Raw genomic sequence first — 24934 nt, 5'->3', positions numbered from 1 at the left:
GAATATTCTAAGTTGATTTAGAGCGCAATTTGGTGTTGATCCTAAGTCCTAATTATACTTAAACATTGCTATAAACTACTCTCATGAGCATTGCATCTTTGAAAGCAAGATAGAGTTGAATAACTGTCTTTATTGACTGTTTCTTTGATTTTACTTAAGACTGCAAGAGTGCTTCTATTGTACTTGAAACAACTGACCTCAACTGTATTTGGTGATTGTGTATTGAGTGGTTAGGTTGGTGATTGAGAGTTCATCCCTCATTTGCCTCTCTTAGTCACTTAGCCGTTACTAAGCACATCACTGATCTCCTCAGCCACAGGGCGAATCACAACCAGGGAGAAGACGACAATAAAGAGGTCATACTATTATGGCTGGAGCACTTTCGGGCAATGATTATGCCGACAGAAGAGGAGACACATGAATGCATCAAGAGCGCAACTCGGGACCCTCATAAGTGAGATCAAAGAATCGCCCCATCACTCAACCACGAGCAAGAGCTAAAGAAAGAAGGGGGATTGATCCGTTACGATGAACGAATCTACATCCCAAGAGATCAAAGGCTTCGAGGTGATATCATCACCACCTGCTATGATCATGTGACTGCTGGACATCTCAGGATCACAAAAACAAAGGAATTGGTCTTGAGGGAATACTGGTGGCTGAAAATGGACCATGATATCATCCGATATGTCAAAGCCTGTGAGACTTGCCAACGGGGCAAGACTTTGACACAACTCAGAGCAGCCCCATTACACCCAAATGAGGTCTCTTTATCGCCATGGATCCACATTTCTGTTGATATAATAACTGGACTTTCCGAAAGTGATGGCTATGATGCCATCATCATCATAGTCAATCACTTCTCGAAGGTGATCAGAATGATCACCTGCTCGACAGAATTAACATCTGAAGGGTGGGCAAAAATACTATGAGACAAGGTCTATGCAAAGTATGGCATGCCTCAGATGGTGATTTCTGACAGGGGACCACAATTCGTGTCCAAATTCTTGGATGACTTATATCGACTCCTCAATATCAAGTGAAATGCCTCAACAGCATATCATCCACAGACAGATGGCTAAACAGAATGGGCCAATCAAGAAATTAAAAAGTACTTATGACTTTTCATTAACTATCATCAAGATGATTGAACAGAATGGCTAGCCCTAGCAGCCTTTCAACACAACAACAGGATTCACTCCGCAACAGGTAAAACCCCATTCTTTGTGAATTATGGATGGAACCCACCAGTTGCACAAGTGGGACAGCCGCACACTACAATGCCTGTCTCAACAGACTTTGCAACAATCATGACAAAGATCTATGAGGACACTAAAAAGGCCCTCGAACAAACTGCTTCAACAATAAAGAAGCAGTATGACAAACACCGACGCCCATTGCATAAATATTCAGTCAATGACAAGGTTTGGCTGGATACGACAAACCTTCATCTCCCTAGACCAAAGCAGAAACTGTCAGACAAATGAACAGGCCCCTTCAAAGTGCTACGCAAAGTTGGAAACTCCGCATACAGGTTGCAAATCCCTGCAATCTGAAAAATTCATAATGTTTTCAATGAAACATTATTGACCCCATACATTGTGCCAGCCTTTTCAAACCAAGAAAAACCACCACTGCCTCCACCAGATCTCATCAATGATGAAGAACACTATGAAATCGATGAGGTTCTAAACCACAAAACCTGAAAGGTTAAAGCACGAGGCAGAGGCATGAAAACAACCATTGACTATCTAGTCAGTTGGAAAGGCTATGGACCGGAATCAAACCAATGGGTCAATGAAAAATATATGAATGCAGAGAATGCCATACGTAATTATGAACACAGAATCAATACATTGAACGCAAAGAGGGTCATGTTCAATATTATATCAAAAACTTCATCCGATGAGGGGTCAAAGTCAGCAATCAGAGAGGATGGAGAAGCTGACCCTAGGAACCAAATGGGGTGAACAATGGGAAGAGAGATGATATCTAGTCAGATATACATCAACTAACCTTGCACTAACAGAGGACATGTTACCAAGGACAATAAAGATGACTCTTCAACGATGGGTCCAGCAGATCGGCCACCTTCTTCTGGCAAGGAGGACTTATCCTAACTTAACCATCGGGACAATGGTCTTAAGGAGGGGGTAATGTTACAATTTTTCCTATTTTCTTTTCTTTTTTTTCTTCCTTTTCCCCAGAAATGACCCCTATCTTTGCTTAGTCAGGGTGCTTAGGCTAGCACTTAGGACCGTGGGAATGCTTAGCTCAGCAACCCAGTCAGTCACTCTCCTATCACATTGCTGTGTGCTGTGAAGAGAGAGACAATACTTTTTATCTCCAACTTGCACTGTCAAGATAATGAGCACAACAGCAAGACAACAGCTTTTGTGGAGAGCCTGGCAACAGCAGGGGTAACAGCTCTACAGCAGACAATATCTTTTGTGAATGGTTATTAATAGTCAGATAACAGAACAGTATTTAAGTAGCTTAGTTCTTGCTGTAATATCTCAGTCTCAAACTAAAGTTTATTCTCTACCATCCTATCTCGAGCAACTTGCAACACCTTGATCACACACCTCTGTTATCACATAGTGAACTCAGTCGGACATACCCAAAGTGTGAGGTACCAAACTGTTTCTCACGTGATAATAGTCATGTGGAGTTTGGGCTTAACAATATTGGTGTCCCTCTCCTAAAAGCTATCATGAGAATATCTTCATCAACAGTGAGGCTTTCTGCATCAAAGAGGCAACAAAGCCAGAGTTGTGCATCTGCCAGTCCTAAAAACAGATTGTTTATAGCATCCAATGCATCCTGTTTTAACATCTTGAGCCTGTCTTCAACAACTTGGAGAGTATGAGTGCATAATTTCTTGTCAGATACTTTGGAAAGGTACTTCACTATAATAAGGATGGCCAGGGTGTGGACATAGACAGTGGAGTCTTTCTTGGTCAAGTTATCAAGCAGACAGATGACATCTTCATGTTTGAGATGTCACTACAAAGATTTGCTTATCCAAGAAGAGTTATCATTTGATCAAAAACAGAATAAAGGACCTAATGTCAGCATACTTTGGTACCAAGAAAGTATAAAGGTGAAAAGATGGTTTTTTAATGAATTTAAAAATTCAGTGATTATAATGTTTAGCATGGAGATGGTATGCAACAGTCTTCATTTCTTGGGACCAGTGGCCATTCTATAAATCATAGCCATCCTTGTTTCTTAGGTCCACATCTTTATAAGCCACAAAAAGTGAGGACATGGAAAGATATCTCAATGAAAGAGACTGAAGACTTCTTCATAGATTTCATCATCCTTTATAACCTCATAAGCTGAGATTGGAGATTCTCAAATGACAGAGAATACCAGAAATTCTCTCTACATATAATTGCAGATGGAGTCACTTTTGTTGTATACTGTTTTGTCCTCTTAATTCACAAAGACCAGTCTCTTTGTCAGGTCAAAATCCTCACCTCTGATATACAATTATCAGTATTCTATATGCATAAAAAATAAATGTTTCACAAACAGGTTGTTGGCAGCTAATGAGCAAAGTTTCATACACTTGCAGATAGGCTGCATGTCTGCAGTTTCTTCTACCATTGCAGGTCATACACCAGGAAGCCAGTCAACAACCTCCTTCATGATACTTTACATCAGCAGGACTTGCTCATCATCTTCCTCCTCTGAGTCATATCTCTTGAGCTCTTTAGCCAAGAATTTCAGAGAAATATGGTGAAGCTTATACTTGAGGTCTCTTTCTAAGCCTCCTGGAAAAATATCCAGAAGAGAAACAGCAAATTTACAGACACTTTGAAGAGCCATGCTATTGTCAGGAGTCAGTTCAAGTGAGGTGGTCATAGCCAATATATCAGTAAGGAGGGTGTGGAGTCACTGTACTAGTGAAATGCTGGTTTTTGAGAAAGACATAGTGATGAAGTGTGAGTTCTAGGCCTGGAAGAAATGCCTTCATGCTCTCAATGTCAGTCATGTTTCTCTTTAATACTGAGAAAGATTCTGACCAGAATATTCAATGATGGCAGACACCAAATTTATCTGACCAATGACCAGTGATGCTAATTGACAACAAAGAAGATCAGCATGAATTAAAGAAAAATACAGCAGCAAGAACACATAATCTGTGAGGAGAGATGTGGCAGGTGGCTACAGACCATCAACAATGCTCAAAAAGACAATCATGACTGACAAAGGTTGCATCAAATTTCTGCTGCTGAATTTCATAGGCTTGCCATCAGGTATGTATTAGTAACTGTCTTCTCTTAGGATCACTGATTATCCTCTTGTCAGCAAAATCATCAATGCTATTTTCTTTTGAATGGCAGCATCTACACTATATCAAGAGTAGGCTTTTTACTTGTACTATCAACTATTGCCATCACCTATAGGTCTCTCAACCACAATAAAGTGAGGTGTCTCACTCTTGCCATGTTAAGCAGAGACCATGATGATCTAGAGGAAGCTATTGAAGCAGGTAGATAGATATCAGTTCTGTGGTACATCTCACTTTCTGCTCTTGCCTGCTCTCAATTGACTCTGCTCTTAGAGATTCTTGTGTCCTGAATACCATCACCACTAGCACTCTCTTCTTTCTCACCAGTGTCATCACCTTCTGCAGTAGGACACCCTGTCATCTCCTTTGAGAAAGACAGCACATTGGACCCAGATAGGCAATCTGCATCTAGATATTTATTGATGATCTTTGGTTTGATAGGACAAAAGCCTCACCAAATACTGATCTCTTATTCTATTTATGTATGGCCTATGTACCTTAGGAACTCATTTTCCTAAAATTTGTGTCAATGCTGTAAAGACCTTTTTTTATGTAAGACATCAAAAACAAGTTAAAGTTCTCCTAGAGAGTGAATAACAATATTTCAATTCAGAACATGTGTAGTAGCATTCAAGAAGATACTAAATTCTAATTATACACTTTCATAGTCAGGACTGTAAATCAGACTGCTAAAAGTAGTTACTCCAAAATGAATACAACTCATCCTAATTTAACAGTGCCTGTGTCTGAGGAGAATATGCCTTGATCATGCATTTGAAAGGCACAGGAAAGCTACACATAGAATTAAAAAATATATTGCTGCATCTTCAACATGAAAGCCTTACCTCAAAAGAGTGCTCATAAAGATTTCGCTTAGTTCAACAACTCAGCCTTCAGAATCTATGGCCTTCATGAATGACAAAGTTGACACTATAGATGTGATGGCAATCCAGGCAGTATCCAAAGCGATATAATGGTCAGGACAAATACTAGAAGAATACTGTCAAGAGCAGTCGACATAGATACATCACACAATGCTTACCATCTTTCAAAACCAAATGCCACTGTGGGTTCAGGTTCACATTCCTTCCTCTCCTGAGAAATGAACTGGTTGGGGTCAAACACTAGAGGGTTGAGATAATCCTTTTCATCATGAAGCATGGCCCTACATCATCTGTGAATCTGAGGCTGGGAGATCATACATTGATTGGTGACTGACCAAGTATTTCCAATGATTGTCACACCTACAAAGGGCACATAATCATAAACTGAGAAGAAAAAACATATTCAGAACATACCTGCAGGAATGTAGTAATCTCTGTAAACATCCTCTTTCATAGTATAGTGAGCAATACCTAAATCAAATTTATCAAGTCAAGTGTGCTTGTAGATCTGAGAGCACATACCCAGTGAAACAACAGAGTTCCATCTCATAGCTTCCAATACAATAGCATCAATATAGAGCAGTTGTGGATGGTCCTCAAAATTCAGCAAGTGGGTGCCATGACTAATCACAGCATTCAATTCAGCTTGGGCTTTAGCTTGTACCTTGGGGTAAAGAAAAAATGCAAGCATCACAGAAAGGACAACTATCATAGTCTTTGAACAGTTTGGAGACTCTGAACAATACACAAGGATGAAAACCTACTATGTCAGCTCCTGCTAATTAAAACATGAGATCAGATCTTCTGCAAGCACCAAGAAACACTAATCAGCAAAGGCAACTGCAGCTGTATTCTATATGATTTCAAGGTGCATTGAAGTGTCTGCTACTTTGATCTTTTGCATCTTTGTTAGATTTTCAGATATGAATAAAGAGGGTGCAAGGCTCTTCACCTAGAGTAAGAGTCAACTAGACCAATATCAATAAAAGAGTAAGTGAAGGCATACCATAGACTCTCTTGTGTATTCAAATAGTTCTTCTGACATGTTGTCAACATCTTTTCTCCAGGCTTACACTAGCCTAATAAATTCTGCACCAGGCAACCAACCTTCACAGTGCCTATATTACCAGTCTGAGCAGAAAATAAAGAAAACTCACATGGAAGATATTTCAAAATAGAGAAGTAGTCAACCAAAAAAGCTCTGATGTTCTCAACCATCTGAATGTTTTCCATCACATGATCCACCAGCTCCACAAATCGATCACCATTTGAATCTACATTATATCCATAGATGATTTTCATGATGGTGGAGCCTGTATAGCTAGAAGGCTATCATTTTCTTAGAACAGGCTATCAGGTACACTCAGCTCACTAGCAAACATGATGAACAAAAGCATTGGGAGATTTATACAGCTGTTGTAGCAAAACCAATGTCACTTTCATCTGCATAGTATAATATGCTGGAAGTGCATGAGGCTGAAAGTACTGTTGAAACATTCAACAGTGCATTCTGTGAAGACAAGGATGAAAACCAGATCAGGAATGATATACATGGTTATACTGACCTCTACCAGTTAGAATATCTCATTAAACCTATGTTAAATCCCCATCCCATTAAATTTAACATGGTGAAATCTATATAGTGTTATTACCAACTCTGAGATGGAGTGTATTATGCCCACTCACCTGGCCTATTGGAATAATTCCTGGATTATTTTTCAAAGAGATCAACTGCTGCTTTGATAGAGTTGATTACAACTGTCAGATTTTCAGGTATATCCAGATACAAGACATCACCATAGGTGGCAGCCCATTGAGCAAAGGTGCACTATGGGTAGTCCTCAGCCTGAGACACATCCCAGAGATTCCCTATGAATGGGAGTCTCTTAGGCCTAAGAGAGAGAGGTGGATAATGATGATTAAATGAGATACAGTCGATATAATAGTAAGGCACTGAATGACAGAAATACTAAGAGGAGGGTTGAGTTCATCATGAAAGGCTCTCTGTGAATGATATCTCTATGCTTCAGATTCCTTAAAAACCTATCTCATCTTTGCTCTCAGTTTATTCTATTGATAGATTTAAAAGAGAGCAGATGATGGGTCCACCTGACAGTGAACATGTGCTTATGAAGTACCAGTTTGCCATCTTATAACTCAGTCCAATAGACATACTGACTTCTCTTGGTAGCTTGGTGTCAGTGTCAGAATCAGGCACAAGCAATCATAGAAAGCACTGAGTACGACACTGGCAGTGAACATTGATTTAGTGATCTAGCTCTAGAGGGAAACAAGAAATAACAGTCATGCTATTGGTCCATCTACCTTCCCTGATCTAAGCATTGCAAGCAGAACATGCAGCACATCAAAGATCAGAGTATTATTGGCCCATTATTATACTGGCCTTCTGGTGAAGTGAGGTGGTTGAATTGGCTAGTGATTCTATTGGCATGGGGCCCTGATCAGAGACCTTGAGAGAAAAAGATGTCATTGGACAATCAAGGGCAGCAAAACAGTTGCCATGACATTGCAAAAATAAATATGAAGAGAGAGTCATAAAAACTGTTTTCCAATTGAAAATATCATAATGAGAATATTATACATTGAGAGGGTGTCTGGAACATCCCAAGATGCATTTTCTGAGAGAAAGACTTTGCTCTTAGATGCACATGGGCTAAGACATCTCAAGGATTTTGTACCAGTACTGCAAGATATTATTCATTGCTATCATATGAAGCTGAGGCCTCATGGACATGCTGATGTCACTCTTCATAGCCTGGCATTGGAATGAAGTAGGATGTAGGTTAAAAGTTGGCATGAATAGTGAGTGAGCAGGAGCACTATTGCTAGAGAATGTCTTAACTTGTATCAAACTCACCAGTCATGGAGAAAATATCCTCACAAGGATGAGTATGTGCTAATATCATGCTGGTCAGACTGAGTTTCCATCTTTATGTAGTCTCTGCATGAGGTTTCGATAAAAGCCAAATCTATCATCTTTTTCAGTACTCACTTAGTATATATCAGGATATATAGTGACTCTTTGGGGCCTCTCTTCCATCCCAACATGGATAGGATTGCCAAAATTTAGGCTCAAAGAGTCATCATAATGGTTTATAGACTATCAACTTATCTAAGACCCTTCATATAGAAGAAATATATATGTGAACCATCTGCTTATATGGCTTCAGTGCTTGTGCTTGAGACACAGCAGGATTCATTGTGTCTGTGGAACTTCATACTTTATTTTGAATCTCATATATAACCATATAAGGCAAAGATACTTCTACCAAAGCAGCCAAATCTTTGAGACATAGTGGCTATATATTTCTTGAAGTCATGAGACCACAGGCACATGATTCTCCTAGCTGATGCATTTTTACTACTGCTCTTATGTCTCACCTATTATCACTGTGAGATCTCAGGAATAATTTCACCATCTGTCAATCTTTGAGGTGATCTTTTGTCAAAGGAGATTAGTTATGGCAGAACTACAAGTATTGTCAGATCTCTGTGAGAGAATCAAGGTGATTGCCAGTGTATTTCTCTTCTTATGTTTTCTTGCTACTGTGCAGCATCTACAATTACAGATACTATCAGCCAAGAGTAAAAACTTAGTGTCTACTATCATGTCTATTATTATTGAATCAGATATCACTGCAAGACCCCAGAATGATTATAATCTCACTATCTGTCGATCTTCCAGATTCTCCTGAATCAAAGGAGATGGTTTATGTTGGAATTAGACCTGGCTCAGGATTACAGAACAAGATCTCTGTCAAATAACAAGAGAGACTGCACTTCTCCCCTTGTGAGTAAAGGTGGAGCATGTGTTACATCTATTTTATAGATTTCAGTGCTTTCTTAGTAGGTCACCTACCAACACTTTTTTCATTGTGACAGAGATACCTGAAATCATTCCATATATTTTAACATTTGTTTTTCTGGAATTTAAATCACTCATATCTTCTGTAATTCAACAGAATCAAGGCTTGAGATCTAACCCTTTGCCAATGCTAAGGCACTGGAAGTTTTTATCATGATCATCTTCTTGACATGCTGATCATTGTTTTAATATTTTTGCAGATTGCTAAACTGAATGCTATATAGCAATAGATACCATGTGCATTCTCTCCACAGATCATCTTATCTCTCATTATTCTACCTTCACTCAGAGACTGTTCATAGGCCATAGTCCCCCAGACCAATATTCCTCCAGACCTTTTTGATGCTGATAGAGCTATAATATTTCAAACTCTTGATGTATACTTGGGTTTGACAATATTTTATTCTTTCTTGAATGGTACACATATTCATTCAAATTTTTGGGTCTTATATCAATCAGAGCTCTTTATAGGCATATATACTAGAATCATGGCTGTCACACTCTGGAATATTTGTGAGGCAAACATATCAACTCTGCCATGCAAACTAAAGTGAAAGTCACAGTTTTGAACAAGTCCAAGATCATTGGATGAGCCATGGTCATCATTATAACCCTTCTTCATATTATTACTAATATCCACTTCATCTTTGCTTGTTCATATATCCACTCTGTATTTATCAACAATAGACAGAATTTTTGGATAGAGTATTTGTTCTATATCAGCCCCAGTATAGAAGCACTGGGGACTGATGTCACAGGCATCATCTATACTATCCTTGCTGATGCCACCATTGTGCATGTAATAATACCAGTTTTTGATAAAGCTTATTGTTCTTTCAATCATAGATCTGACACTGTTGAGCAGTCTGGGGTCAGTGGTGGCTGACTGTTCTGCTTCCTGTACTTCTTCTTTCTGCAATTGGTAAGACCTCTCAGATCTCTCAGTAGGCCAACTTATCCAGTCTCTATGCAGCATTCAAAATAATCAGTGTATACAAAGGTTATATCAACTCTGATAGCATATATGCTCTGGGTTTTGTCCTTTCTTCATCTTTTGTCATTGCTACAACCTTATGGTGCACATTACTCATTGTCTTCTATATCGTCACTGTAGCATGAGCAGAGGATGATATAAGAGTTGGACTTGGAGCTTACCATCATGTTATCGAAATTGTGGTTGAATCATCAACCCTCTACTTCATAGTATTGATATTATATCTGGCCCTCTATGCTCATAATGATATTATTGTGTATTACTTTGATCCTCTAGCAGCAATTGCAAAGATGCACTCAAATTCCTTCCCTGCCTTTATGTCTCACAGACATTATATAGGAAATTGCCCTCATGCTTCTTGTGGGATATGTTGCAGCAGATCATGCCTGCTCAGATGAATCTTGAAAGGCAAGTATAACATCAGGCTCATTCTATTTCTGGACACACTGCAGAGGCCAGAGCTCTCAACAAGATTTTATGATGAGCTCCAACCTTGAAGCTCAGTCAGAGATAGACAATGAGTATAGCCATCATACTGTAGTGGACTCTCAGGCAGATGATGTCAACAAGGACATTATATGACGTTAGAAAGTTTTCAAGGTGCAACAGGAGAGAAATAACACATCTGACCATTGCCACATAGCTGAATCCTCTAAGGATATTGAAACTGACTCAGAGAACTTCATCTGTGAGGATGGCCTGAAGTTTCAGAGGGAGAAAGAGGATGACTATAGTCATCACACATTGGCAGACTCCCAGAAAGATATTGGCATCAAGAATATAATATCTGATGCATAGATAGAGACATCTGAAGATGACTGTTTGGATCATAGGCATTGCATTCAGGAGGATGGGCTTGAAGCTCAACAGGATACACTACTAAAAGATAATAATCATAATACAATACTCATCATATCAAGAGATTAATGGCAATAAAGGCCACTTTGTTTTTTCTTTTCACATTGGCTCTATTCATCTTTTATATCCACATGGTTGTTTAAGTTCTGTTTGTTTATTAGATTTCAAGCATATACATAATACATACCTTAAGAGCTCCTATAGGAAAGGATTAATATAGGTGATGTGTTTAAAGCAGAAAGTAGGTCCATCAAGTGGAGAGAGAGTCAGAGAAGGTTGTTGATTGTTGATTATCTATCATTGAGTTCTTGTATTGGATTAGCAAGCAGAAGCTCTATTGTATCCCACTGGCCAAGCCCAATACCCCTTTATGTCAGAATGGACTATATATATTGAATACAGTCTGTCAAGCACCCTCACCACATTTCTGCTTATTGCTATGCTGTGTGAGAGTGAGTATCTACTTATATTACTTCATTTATGTTACTGATTAGTATTCTGTAATCTACATTATAGCTAACAGCATACTTTATTAGGTACAGTAAATACAATATCATATTTCTGCTTATCACTATACTGTGTGAGGTCTATGTTATAGCTAACAGGATACTTTATTAGGTGCTACAAATGCACATCATTTTCTTAGAGGTTATACAGCTCTGAGAATTACTCTATTCCATCCTTTGTACTTAAATGACTTCCACCATTGCTGCCTTGACTACAGGCCTACCAGCAAATGTCCCCACACTGAACACATCTGGTGACAACTGGTCCATCTTCTACCTCCACTTTTCCACTGGTGTTCAAGCCAAAGGGAAATGGGATCACTTTGATGGATCCAAGCCCAAACCCTCTCTCGCTGCATCCACAACAGCTCTCATGGCTGAGCTAGATGAATGGGAGAAAGATAAGGCTGTAGCCAAGAACCTCCTACTCTTGAAGATCCCTGACTCAGTCACTATGAAGATTCAGCATCTTTTCACAGTTGCTGTAGCCTGGTCAAAGATTGAAAAAGAGTTTACTGATAAGAGCAGCTATGTACAAACTGACCTTTGGCAGCAGTTTATAGAGTCACATTGCCTGGCCAAAGGCAATGTTCATGAGTTTCTTGACAGTCTGTCAATGAAATGGGAGTCATTAGCTTCCATTGGTGTCATCATTGAGGAGAAAGATTACTGCTCAATGATTCTCATCTCTATCCCTCTCTATCTTGCCAAGCATGCATCGACTCTCCTTATGGTAGCAAAGCTTTTTAGTTCTAACAAGAAAGTCAATCCTGAAAACCTGATCTATGCCATTTCTGAGAAATATGACTAACTGGAATGTGAGTGAGCCAAGTGTAGTCAGCAGTCTGGAAAGAGAAAGGACTCAGAGCAAGATGAAGCCATGTCTATTTCATCAAGCTCAGGTGGCAATAAGAAGGGCAGGAAACCCAGCAAGAAATTGTGCTGGGGATGTGGAAAGAAAGGACACTTCAAAAACAAATGCCCTGAGAAGAAGTCATCAGACAATGACAGCAAGACCTCTGAATCAAAGGATGAAATAGCCAATGTGGCTGAGAAATCATCAGATTCAGACTGGGAAGCTGGTGGTGCATTCAGAGTTGATGATGCTAGCAACATGCTGTTGCTGGCTGCAGTTTCTGAGTCAGATGAGTCTAAAGTTGAGGGCTTATCAGAGGACTCAGAGGATGAAGATGATAGTACTGACCTTTTTTCAGAGGTTGGTGATGAGTCATGGGATGAGCTGAGCAGTGTGTTATCTTCAGATATTGACTGGAGTGATGTGAACTCCTTTGTTGATAAGCAATCAGATGCCATATCTGGCATGCCAACTTTAGAGGATGTATCTGCTTCTGAAGAGTCAGTTGCAGCCATTACCAACACTGTAAACTCATCTGATGTTCAAATTCATACTGAACTCTATGACTCTGGCTGTACATGCCATATTTCCTCTTACTGCAATGATTTCAACTTGTTCCAGTCTGTTCTGCCCAAGGCATTCTGTGCTGTAAACATTCAAAAATTTTCTGCAGCTGAAAAGAGCATGATGAGCATTGATGTGCCAAATAGTGTAAATGCGAGCAATCTGCAACTTACTAAGATCATGTTGATGTGCTTGATAATGGCTAAGTGACTAAGAGAGGCAAATGAGGGATGAACTCTCAATCACCAACCTAACCACTCAATACACAATCACCAAATACAGTTGAGGTCAGTTGTTTCAAGTACAATAGAAGCACTCTTGCAGTCTTAAATAAAATCAAAGGGACAGTCAATAAAGACAGTTATTCAACTCTATCTTGCTTTCAAAGATGCAATACTCATGAGAGTAGTTTATAGCAATGTTTAAGTATAATTAGGACTTAGGATCAATGCCAAATTGCGCTCTAAATCAACTTAGAATATTCTGAAACCCAATGAACTCCGAAACCCAAATACTAAGTCTATCAAGCACTTAGGCTTGACTAGCTGCACTCTTGGCTGGCTAGCGGTCCTCAAAACCGAAGAACTTGTACTCTGATGCCGAAACCCTTATAGTTTGGAACCCAAATTAATCCAAAACCCAAAATACAGTTATTATTCCAATCCAATCCTCTCTAAGTGACAAAGCAACTTAAATAAATCACTAAGTCGAAGCAGAACTCAAAATCCATTGTCCCAGGGACTAGCTACAGTGGGCTAGAAGGCCTGAACGCGGGGGTGGGTCGCTTGCTTCCTATTTCCCCCCCATTCCCTTCTTTTATACACCAACAACAGGTACAGAATCTATAAATAAAGCATTCAAAACAATATTTCTCCTGTTCAAAGCGGAATCACGCCATTATTCCGGAATGGCGGCACTCCTAGACTCCCCTAGGCTTGCCCAGACCTGCCTGGCCACCGCACAGCTTTATTTTAAGCCTACAGTGCCTGTGGGTACCTAACTCCTTTCTGTCTACTCAAAGTTTTAATCCTCTGAGTTATTCTTAGTAGCTTGATTGATCAGGCCCGATCAGGCCCGGTCAACCGGTCCTATCCACTCTATTCCTCTCAATTCTAAGTCCCTTAGGTCACCTGATACCTAGGAAATTTGGACTTAGGCATTTGAGTCAAAACTCACAGTGCTAGCCACAGATCATTGGATCTCACTTCTTACTGCTCCTGAATGATGCTATCTCTACTCAATACTCCACAACTGGCTATGGTATTATACCTCTAGCTGTCTTAGAATATACTTGTCTTAGTGGCATGTAGAATTGGCCCCATTTGAGGTACCATTTCTAAGTCCAACTTGGACTTAGTATTTTCCAAGGTGTGGTGCTGAACTTTTCTAAGTTCAAACCTGACTTAGGATTCTTATCCTTAGGCCATGTTATTTTACAAAGTCTCTCTTGGACTTAGTATTGGTGACTAGCATGACTATCAGCTCAGAGCCTCAGCCATAGTCCTCTACTGGCTAATGATTCTCAGTTACTAGCATATTCTAGTGTGTTATGCAGAATTTGCAAATTATAGGGCTGGACATGTAGCCTGCATATCAATGTACTCTCCTGAAGTTGGCTATACACTCATTTCAGTTGGCTGACTTGATGATCTTGGTTTTGAGTTGACTTTTGGTGGTAGAAAATACACTATCCATGTGTTAGGCTCAAGCTGCACATGATCAGCAAACACATGGTAAACTGATGTGGCTTCGTATTTGAGCCTTCTGTCTGATTCCACTTTATGTGCTATGAGCTGATTCTCTGTGCTTTAAGGCATTATATGATTAGCATGAGAGTAGAATGAGGATGTATAAACTTTAGCTCGAAGCTGGAGTTTAACTAGCAAGAGTGAGCATTCTTAAATACTATACAGGTTCTGGCTAATAATATCTCCTACTATTGTGGATTTCTCTGTCTGTTGTACTTGTTGTCCTCAAGCATCATTACTATTCATAAAAGGTTTATTATGCATCATCTGGCATTATTGCTATGTCAGAGAACAATAGTGGGTTTGGCTGCTGACTATAGCCTGTCCCATGGTCTGAGGTGTTGGTTATTGATGCCCTGACTAAGCATAAATAGAGGTGAAATCAGAGAAGGGAAGGAAAAATCATAATAATACCTCCTTATTTAAGACCATCATCCCAATGGCTTAATTTAGAGATATTTCATAGTCATGTATCACCATGTCTGCATTCATATGTCATTCATTTACCCATTGATTGGATTCTAGTCCATAACCTTTCCAACTGACCAAGTAGTCAATGGTAGTCATTGAGCCCCCTTCTTTTGCCCTGATCTTGCATAACCTATAATTTAGAACTTGATCAACTTCATATTGTTCCTCATCATTAATTAGCTCAGAGAGTGGAGGAGGTGGTTTAACCTGGTTAGGAAAAGCAGGAGCAATGTATGGGGTTAATAATGTCTCATCAAAGACATCATGTATCTTCTATAATGTTGAAAGTCAAAGTTTATAGACCTCTGCACTTATTTTAGCAATTATGGAAAATGGTCTGACTCACTTGTCAGCCAGTTTGCGTTTTGGACATGGTAGGTGCAAGTTTATCACATCAAGTCAGACTTTGTCATTGTTATAATATTTGTGTGCTGGTCAACAGTGTTTGTTATATTGTTTTTTCATTGCTGTGGCTGCTTTTTTCAGTGATAGTTTCATTTCTGCATGGATCTTGGTTATGGTAGTAGCAAAATCTGTAGAAGCAGGGGTTGTGGTTTTGCTATGTTCAGTTTGGATGATGTTAGGATGGTATCCATGGTTGACAAAGAAGGGTGTTTTTCCTGTTGCAGAGTGTATGCAATTGTTATGTTGAAATGCTGCTAGAGCTAACCATTCCATCCAGTCATCTTGTTGGTAATTTATGAATAGACAAAGGTATTTTTCAATTTCTTGGTTAACTTATTCTGTCTGCCCATCCATTTGTGAGTGATAAGCGGTGGATGCATTTCACTTGATGTGTAAGAGGCAGTAGAGATTGTCAAGGAACTTTGAAATGAACTGCAGTCCTCTGTCTGAAATAACCACTTGGGGCATGCCATACTTGGCATAGATCTCATCTTGTAGGATTTTAGCTCATCCTTCAGAAGTCAATTCTGTAGAGCATGCAACCAGGATGATTGCTTTGGAGAACTGGTCGACAATAATGATGATGGCATTATAACTATTGCAATCTAGCAGTCCTGTGATTATGTTGACAGAAATGTGGGTCCATGGGGATGATGGAACTTCATTAGGATGTAGAGGAGTGGCCTGGGGTTGTGTCAAGGATTTGCCCCTCTGACAGGTCTCACAGGCTCTGATGTATGCAGTGATGTCATTACTCATTTTAGACTACTAATACTCTCTCAGGACTAATTTCTTCATTTTTGTGATGCCAAGGTGACCTGCAGTGGCATGGTCATGGCAGGTGGCAATGATTTCGCCATGGAGTGCTTAGTCTCAAGAAATATAAATCTATCCATCATATCAAATGAGACCATTGTCTTTAGTTATTCCCTGCTTATGATTCAGAGATAGTGCAATTCACTGGTCTCATTTATGGGGGTTGTGAGTCACACTTTTGATATGTTCATGAATCTCTTCTTCAGTTGGCATTATCATAGCTCTGAAATGTTCAGGCTGAAGTATCATGACTTTTTTGTTGTCATCTCCCTTCTGGTTGTGATCTGTTCATCAGCTGAGCAGGTTGGCCTTCTTATTTGCTATCTCTGCTTTGTGATGTAAGGTGTATTGATACTGGCTGAGCTCTGTTACCCATCTGACCTGCCAATGGTTCAGCTTCTGAGGTTGTCAGAAGTATTGTAAGTTCTGGTGATCAGTCCAGATCTTGAACACCTCCACAGCCCTGATCAGATAATGTCACCATTCTTCTAAGGTGAGCATAATAGCAAGCAGTTTCTTGTTGTATATTTCATAATTCCTTTTGGTAAGGGTTAACACTTTCAAGAGGAATGTGACTGGTCACCATCTCCTGTCTTGCTGCTGTGAAAGTACTGCACCAATTGCACCTTCACTGGAGTCTGCCTCTACCTGGAACTTCTCTTCTTGGATTGAGATGGTGAGTATAATGTCCTTGGCCAGTCATTGCTTTAGGTTGATAAAAGCAGATTGTTGGGCAAGACCCCAATTCCATGGAGTATTGCCAGTGAGTTGGGTCATCAGTCAGACAACTTTGCTATAGTCATAGATGAATCAGCAGTAAAAGTTGGTGAAGCCAAGAAATGACTGCAGTTCTTTCTTTTTGGTTGGCTCTGGCCACTCAGTTATTCTGGCCATCTTGATAGGATCTATTTGAATGCTTTCTTCACTGATAATGACTCTGAGGTATTCAGTCTTGAGTACCTCGAATTCACACTTCTCTGCCTTGAGAAATAGTTTATGTTTCCTCATCAGAGTTAACACCTGCCACACCAGCCTCCTATGTTCCTTCTTCATTCTTGACATGATGAGGATGTCATCCAGGTAGATGGTAACCTTTCTGGTGGCAATGATATCCTTGAAAATGTCATTCATCATCCACTGGAATGTTGCTGGGGAGTTAGTGAGCCCAAAAAACATGATAGTTGGCTCAAATAATCCTCTGTTTGTTCTGAATGTGGTCTTTCACTTGTCTCCCTCCTTGATGCAGATGTTAGTGTATCCTCACTGGATGTTCAGTTTGGTGTAATACTGGGCATCTTGGAGCTTGTCTATTAATTCAGAAATTAATAGGAGAGAATATCAGTTTTTGATTGTCATTTCATTCAGTTTTTGGTAGTCTTAGATCAGCCAAAGTTTGCCATCCTTCTTTTTGATGAAGAAGAATGGAGAAGCCATGAGAGATTTTGAGGGTCAAATGCACCCACTAGACAGATTTTCATCTAGGAATTTATCAAGCTCTTGCTGCTCATTAATTCTTAGTGGATATGTTTTACAGTCTAGGTTGGCATTCATATTTGAGATCAGTTCGATTGCATGATTTCAGGATTTTGGCTCCAGTAATTCATTGAAGCTTTCCTTCTTAAACAGATTCTTGAAGTCACATGCCTATTCAGGCACTATTTCTTCAAAGGCCTTTGTCTCCTTAAGCTCATTAGCCTTGGTGGCTAGATTATTTGCATGGTGAGTGGCATGGATGTGAAGTTCTCATTGTAGGTCAATAGTGAGGATGGTTTCCCTGTCTTCTATTTCCTCATTCCACCAGTCCTCTGAGTCTTTATCAGGCAATTTGAATGGAATTTTTCAGCAATGACACCTTACAAAGGTGATCCACCTGATCTTCTAATTGATCAACAGGTTATGGCATATTAGCCAGTCATGACCAAGAAAGACTTCTTTGGTTCCAAGATCAGTCACAGCTAAGTCAACTCTCTTGGCATGATCTCCGATAGTGAGTCTGAGTTCAACAAACTCAGTGATTGATCCTGCTTAGTTTTTTGTTCCATTCATATTATAGACTGAGATCAGTGCTGCTGTCTTTCTTGTTGGAAGATAGTGCTGATCAATGAAAGTGTGATTTATGGAGCTTCTTGTGCAGCCACTGTCAACCAGGGCTGTTACTGCGAATGTGGTGTGAGACATTAGGGTCTCAATTTGAGCTTTGGTTAATAGGTCCCTTCTGGGGGTTTTGGATCATTAAACAAAGCTTTTTGGTCCTCATAGTTCATCAAGCCATACTAAGGCTTGGCATCACTCAGCTCTCTTTATTCCTTCTACTATTTCGCTAATCACTTCCTCAGCTCAGATTCAGTAGATCTAATTCTTGAGAATGGCTTTTGCTGCAGCCTCATTATGGGTGTCCTTGATGGCCCTTCAAGTCCATTCGGTGTCGAATGGTTTGAGCCAAGTGGAGGGGCTCTCTGCCCCTGTTTGGCCTAGAGGTGTTTGAGGTTCTCATTTCTTCTTTGGTTCTTTTATGCATGGGGTAACAGCGGGTATGTTTGAATGCATATCATATATATTTGTAACTACAGAGGAACTATCAGTCTGACCAGCAGCTGTTAGAGGCACACCATGATTCTGAGCCAATGCAGTGAAACCATTCACTGATCGGCCTTCTCTTTTACTTCCTTGATCTTGGTCCTCTCCCCAAGGCCCTCTTCTTCTTTTTGTAATTTGGCAATTTGAGCTCAGATATCTTCTCTTGTTTGCTTTCTTTTTGGACAATCTTTTGTCATGTGGCCTTTTTGTCTACAATTGAAGCATTTGCCTTCTTTCTTCATTCTGTCAATGTCCATTGGCTTTCTTGCTCCAGTATAAGTAGTGCTGATCCCTGTCTTTTGTGTTCCATAAGTGGAGTTTGTCAGAGGTCCCAATGATTTTCTGGCAGTTTGCCCTGATTTGTTTAGAGTTGGTAGAGTCAACTTCCTGTAATCCTAGAGCATCGAGGATTCTGCTTTCTGTCTTTGTCACTCCTTGTACATCTCGATGATTCATTCCTTCCATTGGTCATATTCTACTGGCATCAGCATTTTGATGCTGATAGCAGAGATCATAGTGATATACAAAGAGGGGACTCCTCTCTTGAGAGCCTCCATCATGTGCCCATTATTTGCTATATCTTCTCAGATTCTGGCTAATTTGGCTAGATGTTCTAGTTTATCAAAGTAATCAGTGGCCACTTTGTCCTTTATCTTGTACTCTTTGATTTTCTGTTTGTGTACTTCCTGTACCACTGAGTCAATGAACTTGTCATTCAACATTTGTTTGAACACCAGCCATAAGGGATACTAGTAGTGTTCCCAGGTTGACAATCAGAAGTTTGGGGAAATCAAAATCCACCAATTTTTTGCCTTCTCTTTTAGGTATAATATAGCAAACACAACTCTATTCATGTTGGAACCAAGGTACTCAATATATACTTCGAAGTATTGTTTGCAATCAACCAGAAAGCAGTCAATATCATTGGAGGCCCCTTTAAAGAGATGAGGCTTTCAAAGTAGATTAGGTCAACATTGTAATACTGCAGCATTTTCAGGTAGGGCTCTCATAGAGTTGGGCCATTCTGAAAATGGGAGTCATTCTCATTCTTCTGGCAGTCCAGGAAAGGAATAGAGAGAGGGATCATCCATGATGGAACTTCTCTTTGGAGCAGCATTCTTTCAGACTATTACCCTATCCCGTATAGTAAACCCTAAACAGATGGCTTCCAGATCATTCTGTATGAGCTCTTTTCCACTAGGTCCTGCTTCATCAGAGGGTGGTTGCCCTGTGAAGAGTCAGCTCTCTTTGCTGGCTCAGGAGTTTTGAAATCCTTTGTGTCATAGTGCTGAAGGGGTCAGCTGGTGTCAGATTCTAGTATGCCAGGTTGCTATGCTGCAGATTGATGGGTTTGCTTCAGTCTGACTTTGGACAGATGGTGCTGTGTATATGGCTTGCTTTGGTGAGATGGGTGGAGAACTCAGCATTGATTTCAGCTGGTTTTCATCTTGATACAGAGGCATCGGCTTGAGGAGATCCTCTGGATGCCATTGGCTGTATTCTTCCCAAGCATACTTGATGGTGGCATACTGTAAAATTTGTTTTTTTTCAGTATTATTTGCATATTTATACTGTAAACTAAGAGGGGTGGCCCACCCATGGGTGTCCCTCCAAAGAAAAAGCATCCTCTGCTCATATAGTCCTTGATACTCTTTTCCTCTCTCCTGTTCTACTTCTTCCCTCAGCACTTCTTCATCAATTTCTTTACTAACATATTCCATAAACTGCTTGGGCCTGAAGGGGCCCTCACTGTTCTCCTTATTGTCCTCATCCTCACTGTCTCCTTCCTCGAGGAGGGAAGCAATGGGCAGGTCATAGATGGATGGCACCACTGGTCAGAGCATTGCTGGAGAGCTCATCATTGTTTCTTATACTGGGCTCAGCTGTATTTGGGTCAGGTCCAGGAGTTGTTTGCCAGATGAGGACATCTTCAAGTTGACTGTACCTTGTTCTGCCACATGCTCTTTCTTCCTCCAGTTCTCAGCTATAGAGGCTGAAGTTTTATTAGAACCTGGCATCAAGAAACTGATGAGTGACTTGAGATCCAAGGAATCTGCAGAGGGCTCAGTCAGAGATATAGGCATTGTCTGGTACTTAGAGCCCATAGGCTCTGAGAATGGAGCTGGTGTCAGAGGAGATGGTATTGGTGCAGGCAGGATACTGAAGGGAGTGGGAAGACCTATTCTCTTGCTCATCTGCTGAGTCAGGCTCCCTGAAGGGAGAGCCTGAGGAGTCTATCCAGAGCCCATACCAGCCTAGGGAGGCCAATCCTAACTGGGCTGCATCTTCCCATCATTATTGTTGTCACCCTTGTCAGTTATACCCTACTTCTTCATACTCTCGCTGAGCCTCTGTCTGGACATACTCAGCAAACTCCTCTTGGGCTCACTGTATCTTGGTTTGTTGGGCCTCATTCTGCTGCTGCTGTACTGCACTGTTGTAGTTGAAGGAGACCATAAGGTCTCAGCCTAAGAATACTCATTGTATGATTCTGTTTTAAGTGGCTGTTTCTCTTTCACTGGCTGTTTCTCTTTCTGGCTCAGTTCTGATGTGGAGGTGGTTGTTGGGGTCCTCTGCCTCAGCAATGGTGAGCTCTACATTCATGAAATCTGGGTGGATGGTTCATCCATAGGAGTCATTGAGCTCCTCCTTGCTGAGAGATGGACTGGATTTAGGAGTAGTATAGAGGGAATCATGGAGAGTATTGGAGATTGTCTAGGGTCTCAGAGCCATCCAAGCAGCATCAAGAGAGTCTCGAGCCTGGTTTCCAATCTCTGAGGCATTAGAGGAGGAATGGCTGAAGATGGAGGGGTCTGCAGAAATGTTACTGAGGATCTTCTCGATTCTCTGAGTGATGTTCAGGGTTCAGGAATTTTAGAATCCTATGAGAGCAGGGTTTCAATTTTCACTAGTTCATTGGAGAGAGTATCAGGATCCTTCTTTTTCTTAAAGGCTCCCTGTAGACAGGTTGCTAGGCCTAGCTTCTGGTATGGGTCACTCTTGCAGCTGAAAGGATACTCAGATAGAGGTGGAGATATCATAGAATAGTAGATCTGAAGTTATGTTTTGGAGTATAGTATAGACCTGTTGAAATGTCTGATAGTGTCTGACTATCCAAGCAGTAACTGATTGTCATCCATGGCAAAGGGTGATGATGGCTAAAAGACCTAGTAGCATTTCAATGATGGAAGCTATAAGTTTAAAGAAGTCATGATTAAGGTCTACAGTTGTTGCTGAAGGCATTTGGTTTTTCAGCACAATTGGGCTTGAGAAAGAGAAGGTAAGAGCTTTGAGCTAATTGTTAGGCTCAAGTCACATGTGATCAGCAAACATGTGGTAAACTGATGTGGCTTTGTGTTTGAGCCTTCTGTCTGATTCTATTTTATGTGCTATGAGCTGATTCCCTGTGCTTCAAGGCATTATGTGATTAGTGTGAGAGTAGAATAAAGATGTATAAACTTTAGCTTGAAGCTGGGGTTTAACCAGTAAGAGCAAGCATTCTTAAATACTATACAGGTTCTGGCTAATAATATCTCCTACTATTGTGAGTTTCTCTGTCTGTTGTACTTGTTATCCTCAAGCATCATTACCATTCATAAAAAGTTTATTGTGTGTCATCTGGCATCATTATCACATCAGAAAACAATGATGGGTTTGGCTGCTGACTATAGCCTGTCCTATGGTCTGAGGCATTGGTTATTGATGCCCTGACTAAGTATAAATAGAGATGAAATCAGAGAAGAGAAGGAAAAATCATAATACCATGCATCAGATGGAAAGGTAGTTGAAGTTGTCTCAAAAGATGATGGTGGCCTATATTGGGTTCATCATGAGGGAGATTTGGCTGGGACAGCTGAGAAGATGCTTACTCTAGACCAATTGCACTGTTGCATGAGCCACATTTCACCTAAAGTTGCTCATCATCTGATTGAAAAAGGCTTCGTGACCAGAGTAAAGCTTGACAAGTCATCTGGAGAACCATGTTAGACTCAAGCACCATGTGTTTAAAATCATATGATAATCAGGTGTCCCTTCACACTTTGAGAAATCAGCTGAGTTCACTTGTTGTGAATCCAAACAGTGTATCACAAGGCTTATAGTGTTGGCTTGAGTATAGAATAAGATGAATAAACTTTAGCTCAAAGCTGGGGTATACCAGCAAGAGCTGTGGTCCTTAAATACTGTTCTGACTATGCTAAGAATATTACTACTAATTGTGTCTCCTTGTGTCCATAGTGCCCATTGTCCTAGAGCATCACTGCTATACATAAAAGGATAATTGTGCATTGTCGAGTGTCATTGACATGTATCAGAGAACAATGGTGAAGTCAACCAGTTTGTGATGACTAAGTCACTCCCATGATCCTAAGCACCTCTGTCTTGATGCCTTGACTAAGCATAAATAGGGGTTTCAAAGGAGGAAAAGAAAGAAATCATAATATTACCCTCTCCTTAAGACCATTATTCTGATGGCTTAATTTAAGGATAATTCATAGTCTTTGATGGCATTGTTGGCATCCATTTGTTTTTTGTTTACCCACTGGTTTGATTTGGGGCCATATCCCTTCCAGCTAATAAGATAGTCTACTATCATCGTCATTCCACCACCCTTTGCCTTTACTTTTTGTAATTTGTGATTTAAGATCTGATCAATTTTGTAGTGTTCCTCATCATTGATCAGATCTGAGGGTGGCAGAGGAGGTTGTTCTTGGTTTGGAAAGGCTAGCGCCATGTAAGAGGATAGCAGCACTTTGTTAAAGACATCATGAACCTTCCAGGAGGTTAGCAGATAAAGTCAGTAGGCAGATGCCTCAATTTTTGTGAGGATTTGGAAGGGACCAGTTTATTTATCAGCTAGCTTTCATTTTGGGCGAGGCAAGTGGAGATTCATTGTGTCTAACCAGACTTTGTCATTTGTAGAATATTTGTGAGCTGGTCAGCAGTGCTTATCATATTGAGCCTTCATAGATGTCATGGTTCACTCTAATGCTATCTTAGTTTCGGAGTGGATCTTCACCATGGTTGCTGTGAAGTCTATCAAGGTAGAGATGGTTGTTCGAAGTCATTCTGTGTAGGTGACATGAGGGTGTCACTCATAGTTAACAAAGAAGGGTGTCTTCCCTGTTGAAGAATGGATGTAGTTGTTATGTTGGAATGCAGTGAGGGCCAACCACTCTACTCAATCATCTTACCTGTAATTAATGAAGAGGCAAAGATATTTTTCGACCTTCTGATTAACATGTTCAGTCTGGCTGTCTGTCTGGGGATGGTATGCTATTGACATGTTGCATTTGATGCTCAACAGTTTGTAGAGGTCATCCAAGAATTTGGAGACAAACTGTGGTCCCCTATCTAAGATGATAACTTGTGGTATGCCATATTTGGTGTAGACTTCGTCATGAAGAATTTTAGCTCACCCTTCTGAGGTTAGTTCAGTTGAGCAGGTGATTGAGATGATGGCCTTCGAGAACTGGTCAACTATGATGATGATTGCATCATACCCATTACAATCTGATAGTCTGATGATCATGTCAATAGAGATATGGGTCTATGGTGAGGATGGTACCTCATTTGGATGCAGAGGTGCCAGTCAGGCTCATGTGAATGATTTTCCCCTCTGACAAACCTCACATGCTTGGACATATGTGGTGATGTCATTCCCTATTTTGGGCCATCAATATTCTTGTAGCACTAGCTCTTTGGTTTTAGCAATTCCAGGATGTCCAGCTGTGGCATGATCATGGCAAGTGGCAATTATCTCACTATGGAGCCTCTGGTCCCTAGAGATGTAAATCCGTCTGTCATAACGAATCATGTCCTCTTCTCTTGTCATCCCCCTCTCATAATTGAGCGAAGGGGCAACTCACTGATTCTACTTATGGCTGTCACAAGTTGTGCTTTTTATTTGCTCATGAATCTCTTCCTCTATTGGTATTATCATGGCCCTGAAGTGTTTGGAGCATAGTAATGTCACTTCTTCATTATCAGTTCCTCCTTGATTGTGATCTGCTCACCAACTGAGTAGGTCAGCCTTTTTGTTGGCTGTTTCCATCTTGTGATGAAGCATGT

At 40.4% G+C, this 24934-nt stretch overlaps 1 protein-coding gene across 1 annotated transcript; it reads right to left on the bottom strand.

Moving 5' to 3' along the window:
* Positions 1-5186: 5186 nt before the first annotated feature.
* On the bottom strand, positions 5187-5875 carry BT62DRAFT_880976 (cytochrome P450; the record flags this gene model as incomplete). The annotated part of the gene is made up of 5 exons (XM_043182649.1): positions 5187-5289; positions 5343-5465; positions 5520-5544; positions 5599-5655; positions 5707-5875. 5 exons carry the CDS (start codon positions 5873-5875, stop codon positions 5187-5189), a joined length of 477 nt encoding a protein of 158 aa, XP_043045344.1.
* Between the last annotated feature and the right edge of the window lie 19059 nt (positions 5876-24934).

This window comes from Guyanagaster necrorhizus (genome assembly GCF_019112545.1).
Source record: "Guyanagaster necrorhizus MCA 3950 unplaced genomic scaffold BT62scaffold_2, whole genome shotgun sequence".
In the NCBI taxonomy this organism is placed as follows: Eukaryota; Fungi; Basidiomycota; class Agaricomycetes; order Agaricales; family Physalacriaceae; genus Guyanagaster; species Guyanagaster necrorhizus.
Note: the sequence above shows the minus strand (reverse complement) of the source record. Positions and strands in the feature narration are given on the sequence as shown.